The sequence below is a fragment of the Mus caroli genome, unplaced genomic scaffold (assembly GCF_978045245.1).
Source record: "Mus caroli unplaced genomic scaffold, Mus_caroli_1 scaffold_3, whole genome shotgun sequence".
In the NCBI taxonomy this organism is placed as follows: Eukaryota; Metazoa; Chordata; class Mammalia; order Rodentia; family Muridae; genus Mus; species Mus caroli.
This window is the reverse complement of record NW_028227258.1, coordinates 77,956,775-77,970,005: the sequence shown is the minus strand read 5'-3', so window position 1 is coordinate 77,970,005 and position 13,231 is coordinate 77,956,775. Positions and strand designations below refer to the sequence as shown.

Sequence of the window (13,231 nt, the reverse complement as noted above, 5' to 3'; positions counted from 1 at the left end):
GAATAAATAACATTTAAAGGGAGTTTAATACTACAATAACATCTCACTTCTCAATAGAGACTCTAAAAACTGGAAGGGCTTGGAGAGACTCTAGGAGACTCTTACTATGCCATCCCAAAGTATATACCCAGCAAAACTTTTTATCACAATAGACGGAGAAAAATATTTTATAATAAAACCAAATTTAAGCTCTATTTATCTATAAACTCAGCCCTAGAGAAAACACTAGAGCAGTGGTACTCAACCTTCCTAATGCTGCTATCCTTATGTTTTGGTGAATTCCCACCATAACATTATTTTCATTCCTACTTTATAACTGTAATATTTTTTTTTTTTTTGATTTTTTGAGACAGGGTTTCTCTGTATAGCCCTGCCTGTCCTGGAACTCACTCTGTTCCAGGCTGGCCTTGAACTCAGAAATCCACCTTCATAACTGTAATTTTGCTATTGTTATGAATTGTTATGTAAATATATGTTTTCTGATGGTCTTAGGAACCCCCGTGAAAGGGTCATTGACTCCCAAAGGTTGCACTAGAGGGAAAATTTCAACCTGAAAAATCTAATAATACCCAAGACAACATAAGAAATAAATAATATCAGACCAGAGATCAAAAACAAAAACAAACAACAAAACAAAAAAATCCACCTCAACAACAGTAAACAGGAATCAATAAACAGACATTGTTCATCAATAACTCTCATCATCAATGGTCTCGATTTCCCAATAAAACAGCACAGTTTAGCAGAGTGGATTCATTCATAACAGGTTTCATCCTTTAGCTGCATCCAAGAAACACATTACCATGAACAATAGAATTCACCTCAGGGAAAAATGATGTAAAAAGATATTCCAAGCAGATGGACCTCAGAAGCCAGCTGGCAGAGCCACTATTTACTATGCAACCAAAACTAGTCAGAGAGATAGGGAAAGACACTAAATACTCAAAGGAAAAATCCACAGAAAGGATACTGCAATCTTAACATCTATACAGTGAATACAAGGGCACTCAAGTTCATAAAAGAAACTCTATCACAGCTTAAATCACATATTGACCCTCACACAGTGATAACATACACGGTCCTTTAGATTTTAGTTAATACCAGATACAGTCAAGTTCACAATCAAAAACAACCATCACAAGTCCACCCCTTGTCAGGTTAACACACACAATCATATATCCTTAAGTCATGCTTAATTTCTAAATAAAAATAATAACCAGGTCATAATTACATCTAACATGATAAAACTCTCCCACATATAATATATACATACAATGTAAGTATATTATATATTTAATCAGGTGATAATTTTGTCTAACATTATATAACCATACCTTATACAACTGCAAGCTTATTATAAATTTAGAATAGGTGGCAATGTCCCTTAAAGGACATTCTTTCAGTATCTCAGACTTAAACATGATAACCAATGATATTCTCTTAACTGATGTTAGATTATATGATAAAGAAATGGAGGAAAGAAAACACAAATATCTGTACAAACACAGTCTTAACAAAATATGAGGGACGTATTCATGTCAATTATAGTCCCAGTTTCTGCAACTAGTCACACGGCCTTAGATGGTATTTGTAACTACCTTTCTCTACGGCCCATTCAATATTTCCTCCACCCCAGCAGGTACTTCAGCAGGTCTTGGCTCTTTTCTTGGAAGAGTGACCCAGATCTTTACTCCTGAGCAGTATGGACCCTTTGTCATCCTGCTTGGATTAGGTTGTTGTAGTTTCCTATGACTCTAGTCACCAGACACGATAACACCAAGAGACACTCAAAAGGATCTCCTACACTCAAGGCCTAATCTTTCTTACCTCCATTGTGAGAAGCAATCCAATTTTCCCTGGTAAACTTGATCAGTTAACCCCCCCCCCCAATACTGTTATTCCTTTCTTAGCCTGTAAAATAATAGTTATTCCTTTCAGAAGCCCAAAGTGTCCAGGAGGAAGTCTGAGCTTCCAGTTCAGTGGAATGTTTGTTGTGCTCCTTTCAAAAGCACTGCCCACTCTGGAACCAAAACTTCTGGGCCAGCAGAACTTAAGGTCATGGGAACAGGAAGTGACAATTTTTCTAGTGGGTCACTAGGGATGATAGTGAGTGGAACCACTGCCTTTTCCATCCCTTGATTCCTGGATTCATGGATCCTGGCTATGGGAGAAGTGTGTTCTGGAAAACTCTCCCTGGCCCTCCAGGGTGCTGTCACCTAATTGGCACTGTTTATGACATCAAAAGACCATCCCATCTTCCTATCAGGGCAGCTGCTTCAGAATGTTGGGAAACTTGGAAAGACCAGTACATTGCATGATCGTGAGACCACTGCCACACCTCTCTGGCTGTGAAGGGAGTTCTTTGGTCAGAAGCAGTACTGTATAGAATACCATGATGGTGGATAGGGCATTCTGTAAGTTCACAGATGGTGATTTTGGCAGAAGCACTATATGAGGGAGAGGCAAATTCATAGATAAAGTATCTACTCTATGAAGGACAGTGTTGTCCATTCCACAGAGAAAAGACACTATCTGTGGCTCAGTGTTGGTCTCTGCTGTTGGTAGATCTGGCAGTCACACCACATCTGGTACAGCAGCGACAACTGAAGTCATGACTTGAGTTTCAGAAGTCAACAGCCATTCTTCATGGTACATCCATCTTTTCCATTGGCCAGAAAGGAGGGATAAGGGGGAAGTGATGGGAATCATCACCCCAAATCTTTCAAGTCCTTGATGGTGGCACTAACTTCTGCAATTCCTCCTGAGATGCAATATTGTCTTTTGCTCACTAGTTCCCTTGGCAAAGGCAACTCTAAAGGCTTCCAACCTGGTCCTTTCAACCATGACAGCCCTCACTGCACAGGTCAGGGAGCCTATATGGGACTTCTGGCAACTTCTAAGCATATCTTTGCTAATTATACATTCTGGGACTGGGAAAATAACTACAGGATGAGTTCAACTGTGAACTCATGTCACAGTGAGTTGGACTTCAGCCAAAACTTCACTTATCATCTGACCTCCGTAAGCCCCTACTTTAACTAGAGGGCCACAATGCTTTTTGGGGTTCTCCCCACCTGGATCAGTGTCAATTCAGAATCAGTGTCCAACTGACGCTGAAAGTCTGATTGTTTCCTTTCTCCAGTGTACAGCTACCCTTATGGAAGGCCACATAAAGAAAGGCTAACAGTAAAACTCAGGTATTTTATCAAGATCTTTCTCCAGGGGAACCTGGCCATCCCTTCATTTAAGGGTTCCTGGGTCTGCAAACTGGCTCAAGTCTGGAAACTGGTTCACAGGCTATGATCCAATGTAGCAGCCTTTCTTTCATTTGTTGTTTTTCTCTGCTTATATAGTTCAAATAAAAATGTAGTAGGCTTTCTATTTCATGCCTGAAAACATCACAACTGATTAGCCAGTACCAAAGGTTCACTTAAGTCATGCTTATGGTGATAAACATCACTTTGTGCTGCACATTATGAGTTAGGTTATGATGGAGATCTCTTTGTCTGTGCTGCCCATTATGAGTTAGGCTATGATGGACACTCTTTGCCTGTGCTACCATTATGCGTTAGGCTATGATGGAGATTTCTTTGTCTGTGCTACCATTATGCGTTAGGCTATGATGGAGATCTCTTTGTCTGTGCTGCCCATTATGGTAAGTATGCTCACCTTGCCTTTGGCCAATCAGTGCTGCCACTTTGGCCAGTGCTACTTCCAGGCCCAATGAACCCTTTGTGTTTAATTCATCCAACAGAGCAGCAGTGTCTCCAACCCTAAAGTCTGGCATAAGGAAAGGGTGACAACGGAGCTCTTCAAATGTTCTGGGGCCCCTCCCACCACTTTGTCTCATATGATTAATGAAGGGCATGTCTTCTCGACCCACCATAGTGCAGGATTACATTTTACACTGTGCGTCTACTCTAGCACTGCAATTTCCTTGAGCCTTAAGATCCCTTCATCAACACTCAGCCAGGGGATATTAGGCATATTCTACTCCTTTTCTGTAGGCCATCTTTTGACATATGCTTCAGCCAACCAAACAGAATTTTGATACCATTTAAAACTGAGCAAGCTTCCATATTAAACATAGAATCTCCTCTACTCAGAGGGCCTCTATGAATAAATTCAGTCTGATTCACTTTATGTTCCTTCCATCATTAAAATCCATTCCCACTCATACTCCCCAAATGATTGCTTGAATAAACTAGCAAAATCATTAAGCTGTTTGGCAGTGTGGCACACATCCTCGTGGACTATATATACTTCCTGTCTCCCTTCTAGGAAGCTGCTTAGTCTTTACTCAGTTGTAGGTCTAGAGGCAACTATTGGTGGCCTAGGGAATGTCAGTGTTATCTCACCTAGCATCCCCTTAAAGGGAAAACCACTGTGGATTATTGGACAACGAAAAATTAATTTCCTCAATCCATGGTGGAAAAGGCAGTATTTCAAGGGATGTGAGTGGAGTGCATCTTCTGCTGAGAGTGGAGAGACTATTTCCTCAAGTGAGATAAACCCTGGAGAATCTGAGGGTTCCAAGTTCTTAACCTCAGTAGGGACCTCCCATATATCTCCATCCCAAGTTAGAGGATCCCATTCTTTACCAGTTACAGTCCTCACTTTAACATCCTTAGAGGCTAGGACTTGAAAAGAAGGCTTCAGTTTGACTTTCTGAAACTAAAGCTCTGTAGCTGCTGGAGAGAAGCTTCTCTTCCAGGGCCCACTTAGAAACCTTTAGATTGTTTCTGTGCACCTGGAGCTGGTCAGTCTTATCACCGAGTGCACTGCTGTCCTTCACTGTGTTCTGAGATGCTACACATTTCTTAGTTTTATCACAGAGCACAGGTTTTTTTTTTTTCCTTTGTCAAATTATCCAGAGATGCCCTGAGCAACAAACCAGCATTATAATTTTCCTTATTTTTCCTACAAACTGTCAAACATTTTATATATGGAGTCACCAAATCTGTTGTCTCTCACAGCTGGTAAATAATCAAATACATTTATCTATAAAATAGTTCATCCCATGGGGTTTTAATACTGTTTAAGTGTCTAGGAGAGGCTTCAATAACTGTAGGTGTTGGTAATTTGAAAACCTATTCTGGATGCTTTTAAATTCATTCTTATACTTCTGTTGCTCTGGAATCACTTGTGGTACCAAATATGTATTAGTCAGGATTCTCTAGAGAAACAACTGACAGGATGAATAAACACACACACATATTGAAAGAGAGAGGAAGGAATGGAGGAAAGGAGGGATGGAGAGAGATACAGAGACAGAGGAATCCTGAAGAAGGAGGGTTTAATGCCAGTGAAGGAATGAACTTGCCAATTAGAAGGAGGGCAAGCAGGAAAAAAAGAGCAAGCTTCCTTCTTCCATGTCTTTTATATAGGCTGCTACCAGAAGGTGTGGCTCTGATTAAAAGTGGATCTTCCCACCTCAAAAGATCTGGATTAAAAGTGGGTCTTCCCACTTCAAATGATTTAAAGAAAAAAAAGTACCTCACAAGTGTACCCAATCACTTGGTTTTAGTTAATTCCAGATGTAGTCAAGTTGATGACCAAATACAGCCATCACAAGAATATTATGTTGATCATTTTCCATTTATGTGCCAAAAGATTTTACAACACTTAAAAAATGTACATAAGTATTTAATAGGGCTTTCTATGTACCAGATGTCCCTTTGAGCTTTGCAAATATTAACTAGCTTAATCCACACAATAACCTAATGAAACGTATTTTATTATTCCCCATGTAACAACTGAGAAAATTAAGAACAGAATTTAGGAGATTTTCAACCTCAGGCAGCCTGGCTCCAAGATTTTCATTTCTATTCTGTCTAATAGACACACATGCACACATTTATATTATTATGTAACTTATAGAACACAAACGTACCGTCTCTTGCCGGCCAACTCTTGCTTTCTCAATGCTCTTCTGTAAGTCCGCATGCTTCTGGCTTCCCTCTGACAGCTAGAGAATCAAACATGAAATAAGTTGCTGAGAAGCTGCCTAGAAGATCCCTTTAGAAGACAAAATGAAACAGACTTTTGGCTCAGCATGTGTTAGAAAAAATATTAAAGGCTACACCAAAAATTTTTTCTAATTTAAAAAAAATTATGAATCATTAGAGTAGAATTAAAGAAAGGTGTCGTAGTTAGGGTTCCCACTGCTATGATGAAACGCCGTGACCAAGAGGAATTTGTGGCCTGAAGGTTTTATTTGACTTATGCTTCCACCTCCATGTCCATCACTGGAGGAAGTCAGGACAAGAACTCAGACAGAGCCGAATCCTGGGGCAGGAACTGATGCAGAGGCCATGAAAGGGTTCCTCATGGCATGTTCTGCCTGCTTTCTTATAAAGTCCATCACTAACAGCTGAGGGTGGCACCATCCAAATGGGCTGGGCCCTCCCTACTTACTAATTAATTAGTAATTAATCCCCATCAATTAAAAAAATGCTCTACAGCAGTGGTTCTCAACCTTCCTAATGTTTCGACCCTTTAGTACACTTCCTCATCTTGTGGTGACCCCCAATCATAAAATTATTTTCATCACTACTTCATAACTATAATTTGCTACTATTTTGAATTTTAGTCTAAACATCTGTGTTTCCAATGGTCTTAGGTGACCCCTGTCAAAGGGTCATCTGAGATCCACAGGTTGAGAACTGCTTCAGCTCTTATGGTGGCAGTTTCTCAGTTGGTTCCCTCCTCTCAGATGACTAGCCTGTGTCAAGCTAACATAAAATTCGCCTGCACAAAAACTAAGTGTTTTCTTATTTCATCCAAAAAAATAATACCTTTAATTTTTTAAAAAAAATTTGTTGTTTCTGAGACAAGGTCTCACTATGTAGCCCTCACTACATAGTGGGACTCAAAGAGAATACCCTGTTTCTGTTTCCCCGGGTGTTGGGACTAAAGACCACACTACACCCAATCCTGAGTAATATGTCTTCAACACTTTTATATAATCTTTAGCTCTTTTCCATTTCTATCCACAAATAAACTCTACCTCAAATTACTTTGGTTAGAAATTGTATTTGAAAATTCAGAAATATCTCCTTTAAAAATCTCTATTTAAATTTCATTTCACTTTGACTAAGGTCACTCCAAACTACCACAGGTTGTTCATAGAGACCTGTACGGCGCACTTCAATAGGTCTGTATCTCACTTGTTCCCAAGAAGGGATCTGAGAGGAGCTGCACTCCACACATTAATCTCTCAGAGGACAAAGACTCTGTCACCTGCTGCCAATTCTAGACATATTTAATTGGTTAATTAATTAATGTAATCATCTTATTCGGCTTAAAAGGCAGATAAATTCCATGCGGAAGTCAATCCAGACAGTGAGTATGGAGAATCCACAAGCATATCCCTAGAAAAGACTGACAAACCTCAGAGCACTCCTGACCCACACAAGTATTTCCCTAGGAAAGACTGACAAATTTCAGAGCACTCCTGACCCCTCAAAACTGTGACTCTCACCCGAGTCTCTGAGTAAGTAAACAATCGCAGCAAATTCCCAACATCCAGTGTCTACCACACCTTTTACTATAAGCTAAGAAATTCCAGACTCAGGAGTGAAGCCTTCTTAGTATCCTCCATGCCTCTGTCACTCTGGAATCACAGACATCTGGGAAGTAATTGAGGGCTACATTCATTTAATTTGTTAGCTGAAAAGAAACTGACTTCTCACAATATAAATCTAGCTATATAGAGGGTGATGAGTATTTAAATACCAGTCTTGCTTAAAATTCAGAAGCAGCATCTTTAGGAAGCGGGTAGCTCTACTGTCGGGATGCCTCTACTTTTGAAATTGCGAGCAGGAAGCACCATCAACATCCTTTCACTGCTTCTCCAGGCTCCGACTGACAGCACACGTCTACAGGCCACACAGACGTCGCAAGCCGAACAGTTGTGCCTCTTCTAGAGACACGATCTTAAGTTAGAACAAAACACATGTGGCAACTTGCTAAGCCAAAACAAGCATCAAGGCTTGAAATTTAGCAACAAGATCCAGTTCTTCAATGAAGAGCCCAACTGATTTTTTTTAAACCTCCAAGTTTAAAAAGTTAATATTCTACATTCTGCAGGATCTACCTGAAATAATCTTTAAGTGTATACATCACTTCAATTCAGGAACAGGGGAATTCTCCAATTAAAATAATACACATTCATATTTAAAAACATGAAAGTTATTTATAAAATAAATCAGACACCATGGCCTTAAAGTTAATAATTATGTAAAACAAACCTAACATACATTTATATATATATATATATATATATATACATATATTTTTATGAAACACTCAGGTACATGTCTACTGTCCATGAGTTGTCATGTTAAGTATCTTGGTAACACAGGGCACAATCTCCATGACAGGCTCAGATGCTTCCGGGGAAGGCTGGCGGTCCTTGTTAGTTTGCATACACTGACCCCAAGCCCACGGGAACCGTAGCTCTTGGCAGGCAGCCCCTGCCATCAGGCTTGGCACTCTGTTCTGGTTTTAGGTTTGGGCTTGTTTTGATCTGTAAGAAGTCATATGCTATACTTACTAATAGGCCCTGTGGAACTAAATCAAACCAGGGCTCTGAGGGGAATGAACTGAGCTGGTCGCCACTGAAGATGGGTCAGTGAGCCAGTAGTTCTTCAGCAGGCTGCTGTCCCACCTCCTGAGCTTCCGACGAGAACAGTGGTGGGGTTCTGCACACAGCTCGCTGAGCACTCGGCAAACAGTGCCACTGAGCCACATGTCCACGAATTTGCACTTATAAATGTCCTAGGTGATGCTGATCCGGCTGATTATGGGTCCACAGTTTTGAGAAGTACTGATCTAAATAAAATTTCCTTTTCTCTGAGTAGCAAAACCAACTGAAATACATAAGATATTAATAATACAAAAATATAATATAGCATCTAAGAAAAAGAAAATTACTGCTATACATTGTAGTTTGAACTAAAAATATCTCCAGATCTCTCTGTATTTAGAAATTGAAAGTTCACACTTACAAAAAAACTTAAGAGAAACCGGCCTGAGTAGGGCCACAGGACTCATCCGGCCGGACCAGCACCAGGGTAGCTAGAGCGCAGGGTCGGCTGACACCCGCCAGCTACCCACGACCCCAGCCACAGGATTTTGAGACTGCTGGTGAGTGGAACACAGCTTCTGCTCCAATCCAATTGCGCGCGGGACCTGAGACTGAATTAGTTAGGGAAGCAGAAACCGGCCTGAGTAGGGCCACAGGCCTCATCTGGCCGGACCAGCACCGGGGTAGCTAGAGCACAGGGTCGGCTGACACCCGACAGCTACCCACGACCCCAGCCACAGGATTTTGAGACTGCTGGTGAGTGGAACACAGCTTCTGCTCCAGTCCTATCACGCGGGACCTGAGACTGCTCTGGTTGGGGAGGCAGAAATCCCGCCTACATAGGGCCACAAGCCTCTTCCGGTCAGAAAAGCACCGGGGTAGCTAGGGCGCAGGGTCGGCTGACACTCGCCAGCTACCCACAACACCCGCCACAGGATCTTAAGACTTCTGGTGAGTGGAACACAGCTTCTGCTCCAATCCAATTGTGCACGGGACCTGAGACTGCATTAGTTAGGGAAGCAGAAACCGGCCTGAGTAGGGCCACAGGCCTCATCCAGCCGGACCAGCACCGGGGTAGCTAGAGCGCACGGTCGGCTGACACCCGCCAGCTACCCACGACCCCCGCCACAGGATTTTGAGACTGCTGGTGAGTGGAACACAGCTTCTGCTCCAATCTTTAAACAGTGACAACGACAACAACTAACCCCAGAGATTACCAGATGGCGAAAGGTAAACGTAATAATCTTACTAACAGAAACCAAGACCACTCACCATCATCAGAACCCAGCACTCCCACTTCGCCCAGTCCAGGGCACCCCAACACACCGGAAAAGCTAGACACGGATCTAAAAGCATATCTCATGATGATGGTAGAGGACTTCAAGAAGGACTTTAATAACACACTTAAAGAAATACAAAGGAACACTGGTAAACAGGTAGAAGACAGTAAAGAGGAAGCACAAAAATCCCTTAAAGAATTGCAGGAGAACACTGCTAAAGAGTTACAAATCCTTAAAGAAAAACAGGATAACATAATCAAACAGGTAGAAGTCCTTAATGAAAAACAGGAAAACACATCCAAACAGATGATGGAAATGAACAAAACCATACTAGACCTAAAAAGGGAAGTAGACACAATAAAGAAAACCCAAAATGAGGCAACACTGGAGATAGAAACCCTAGGAAAGAAATCTGGAACCATAGATACCAGCATCAGCAACAGAATACAAGAGATGGAAGAGAGAATCTCAGGTGCAGAAGATTCCATAGAGAACATCGGCACAACAATCAAGGAAAATGTAAAATGCAAAAAGATCCTAACTCAAAACATCCAAGAAATACAGGACACAATGAGAAGACCAAACCTACGGATAATAGGAGTGGATGAGAATGAAGATTTTCAACTCAAAGGACCAGCAAACATCTTCAACAAAATTATAGAAGAAAACTTCCCAAATCTAAAGAAAGAGATGCCCATGAACATACAAGAAGCCTACAGAACTCCAAATAGACTGGACCAGAAAAGAAATACCTCCCGACACATAATAATCAGAACAACAAATGCTCTAAATAAAGATAGAATACTAAAAGCAGTAAGAGAAAAAGGCCAAGTAACATATAAAGGCAAGCCTATCAGAATTACACCAGAGACTATGAAAGCCAGAAGATCCTGGACGGATGTTATACAGACACTAAAAGAACACAAATTCCAGCCCAGGCTACTATACCCAGCCAAACTCTCAAATAACATAGATGGAGAAACCAAAGTATTCCACGACAAAACCAAATTCACACATTATCTCTCCACGAATCCAGCCCTTCAAAGGATAATAACAGAAAAAAAACCAATACAAGGACAGGAACCACGCCCTAGAAACAACAAGAAGGTAATCCCTCAACAAACCTAAGAGAAGACAGCCACAAGAACAGAATGCCAACTTTAACAACAAAAATAACAGGAAACAACAATTACTTTTCCTTAATATCTCTTAATATCAATGGACTCAACTCCCCGATAAAAAGACATAGACTAACAAACTGGCTACACAAACAAGACCCAACATTTTGCTGCTTACAGGAAACTCATCTCAGAGAAAAAGATAGACACTACCTCAGAATGAAAGGCTGGAAAACCATTTTCCAAGCAAATGGTATGAAGAAACAAGCTGGAGTAGCCATTCTAATATCTGATAAGATTGACTTCCAACCCAAAGTCATTAAAAAAGACAGGGAGGGACACTTCATACTCATCAAAGGTAAAATCCTCCAAGAGGAACTATCAATCCTGAATATCTATGCTCCAAATACAAAGGCAGCCACATTCATTAAAGAAACTTTAGTAAATCTCAAAGCACACATTGCACCTCATACAATAATAGTGGGAGACTTCAACACACCACTTTCACCAATGGACAGATCATGGAAACAGAAACTAAACAGGGACACAGAGAAACTAAGAGAAATTATGAATCAAATGGATCTGGCAGATATCTACAGAAAATTCTATCCTAAAACAAAAGGATATACCTTCTTCTCAGCACCTCATGGTACCTTCTCCAAAATTGACCACATAATTGGTCACAAAGCAGGCCTCAACAGATACAAAAATATTGAAATTGTCCCATGCATCCTATCAGATTACCATGGACTAAGGCTGATCTTCAATAACAAAATAAATAATAGAAAGCCAACCTTCACGTGGAAACTGAACAACACTCTTCTCAATGATACCTTGGTCAAGGAAGGAATAAAGAAAGAAATTAAGGACTTTTTAGAGTTCAATGAAAATGAAGCCACAACATACCCAAACTTATGGGACGCAATGAAAGCATTTCTAAGAGGAAAACTCATAGCTCTGAGTGCCTCCAAAAGGAAACTAGAGAGAGCACACATTAGCAGCTTGACAACATACCTAAAAGCACTAGAACAAAAGGAAGCAAATTCACCCAAGAGGAGTAGACGGCAGGAAATAATCAAACTCAGGGGCAAAAATCAACCAAGTGGAAACAAGAAGAACTATTCAAAGAATCAACCAATCAAGGAGCTGGTTCTTTGAGAAAATCAACAAGATAGATAAACCCTTAGCCAGACTCACTAGAGGGCACAGGGAAAGCATCCTAATTAACAAAATCAGAAATGAAAAAGGAGACATAACAACAGATCCTGAAGACATCCAAAACACCATCAGATCCTTCTACCAAAGGCTATACTCAACAAAACTGGAGAACCTGGATGAAATGGAGAAGTTCCTACACAAATACCAGGTACCAAAGTTGAATCAAGATCAGGTTAATGATCTAAACAGCCCTATACCCCCCAAAGAAATAGAAGCAGTCATTAATAGTCTCCCAACTAAAAAAAGCCCAGGACCAGATGGGTTTAGTGCAGAGTTCTATCAGACCTTCAAAGAAGATCTAATCCCAGTTCTTCACAAACTATTCCACAAAATAGAAACAGAAGGTACTCTACCCAACTCATTCTATGAAGCCACAATTACTCTGATACCTAAACCACAAAAAGACCCAACAAAGATAGAAAACTTCAGACCAATATCCCTTATGAATATTGATGCAAAAATCCTCAATAAAGTTCTTGCTAACTGAATCCAAGGACACATCAAAACAATCATCCATCCTGACCAAGTAGGTTTCATCCCAGGGATGCAGGGATGGTTCAATATACGGAAATCCATCAACGTAATCCAGTATATAAACAAACTCAAAGACAAAAACCACATGGTCATCTCGTTAGATGCGGAAAAAGCATTTGACAAGATCCAACACCCATTCATGATAAAAGTCTTGGAAAGATCAGGAATTCAAGGCCCATACCTAAACATGATAAAAGCAATCTACAGCAAACCAGTAGCCAACATCAAAGTAAATGGTGAGAAGCTTGAAGCAATCCCTCTAAAATCAGGGACTAGACAAGGCTGTCCACTTTCTCCATACCTATTCAACATTGTACTTGAAGTCCTAGCCAGAGCAATTCGACAACAAAAGGAGATCAAAGGGATACAAATTGGAAAAGATGAAGTCAAAATATCACTTTTTGCAGATGATATGATAGTATATATAAGTGACCCTAAAAATTCCACCAGAGAACTCCTAAGCCTGATAAACAGCTTCGGTGAAGTAGCTG

General features: G+C 40.6%; 1 protein-coding gene across 1 annotated transcript in view; it reads right to left on the bottom strand.

Moving 5' to 3' along the window:
• Positions 1-13,231, bottom strand: part of Mnd1 (meiotic nuclear divisions 1) — a 77,387-nt gene that overhangs the window by 22,549 nt on the left and 41,607 nt on the right. Inside the window, exon 6 of the mRNA XM_021158687.3 lies at positions 5,894-5,968. Coding sequence (XP_021014346.2) covers positions 5,894-5,968 — 75 coding nt within the window. The remainder of the gene's footprint in view (positions 1-5,893; positions 5,969-13,231) is intronic.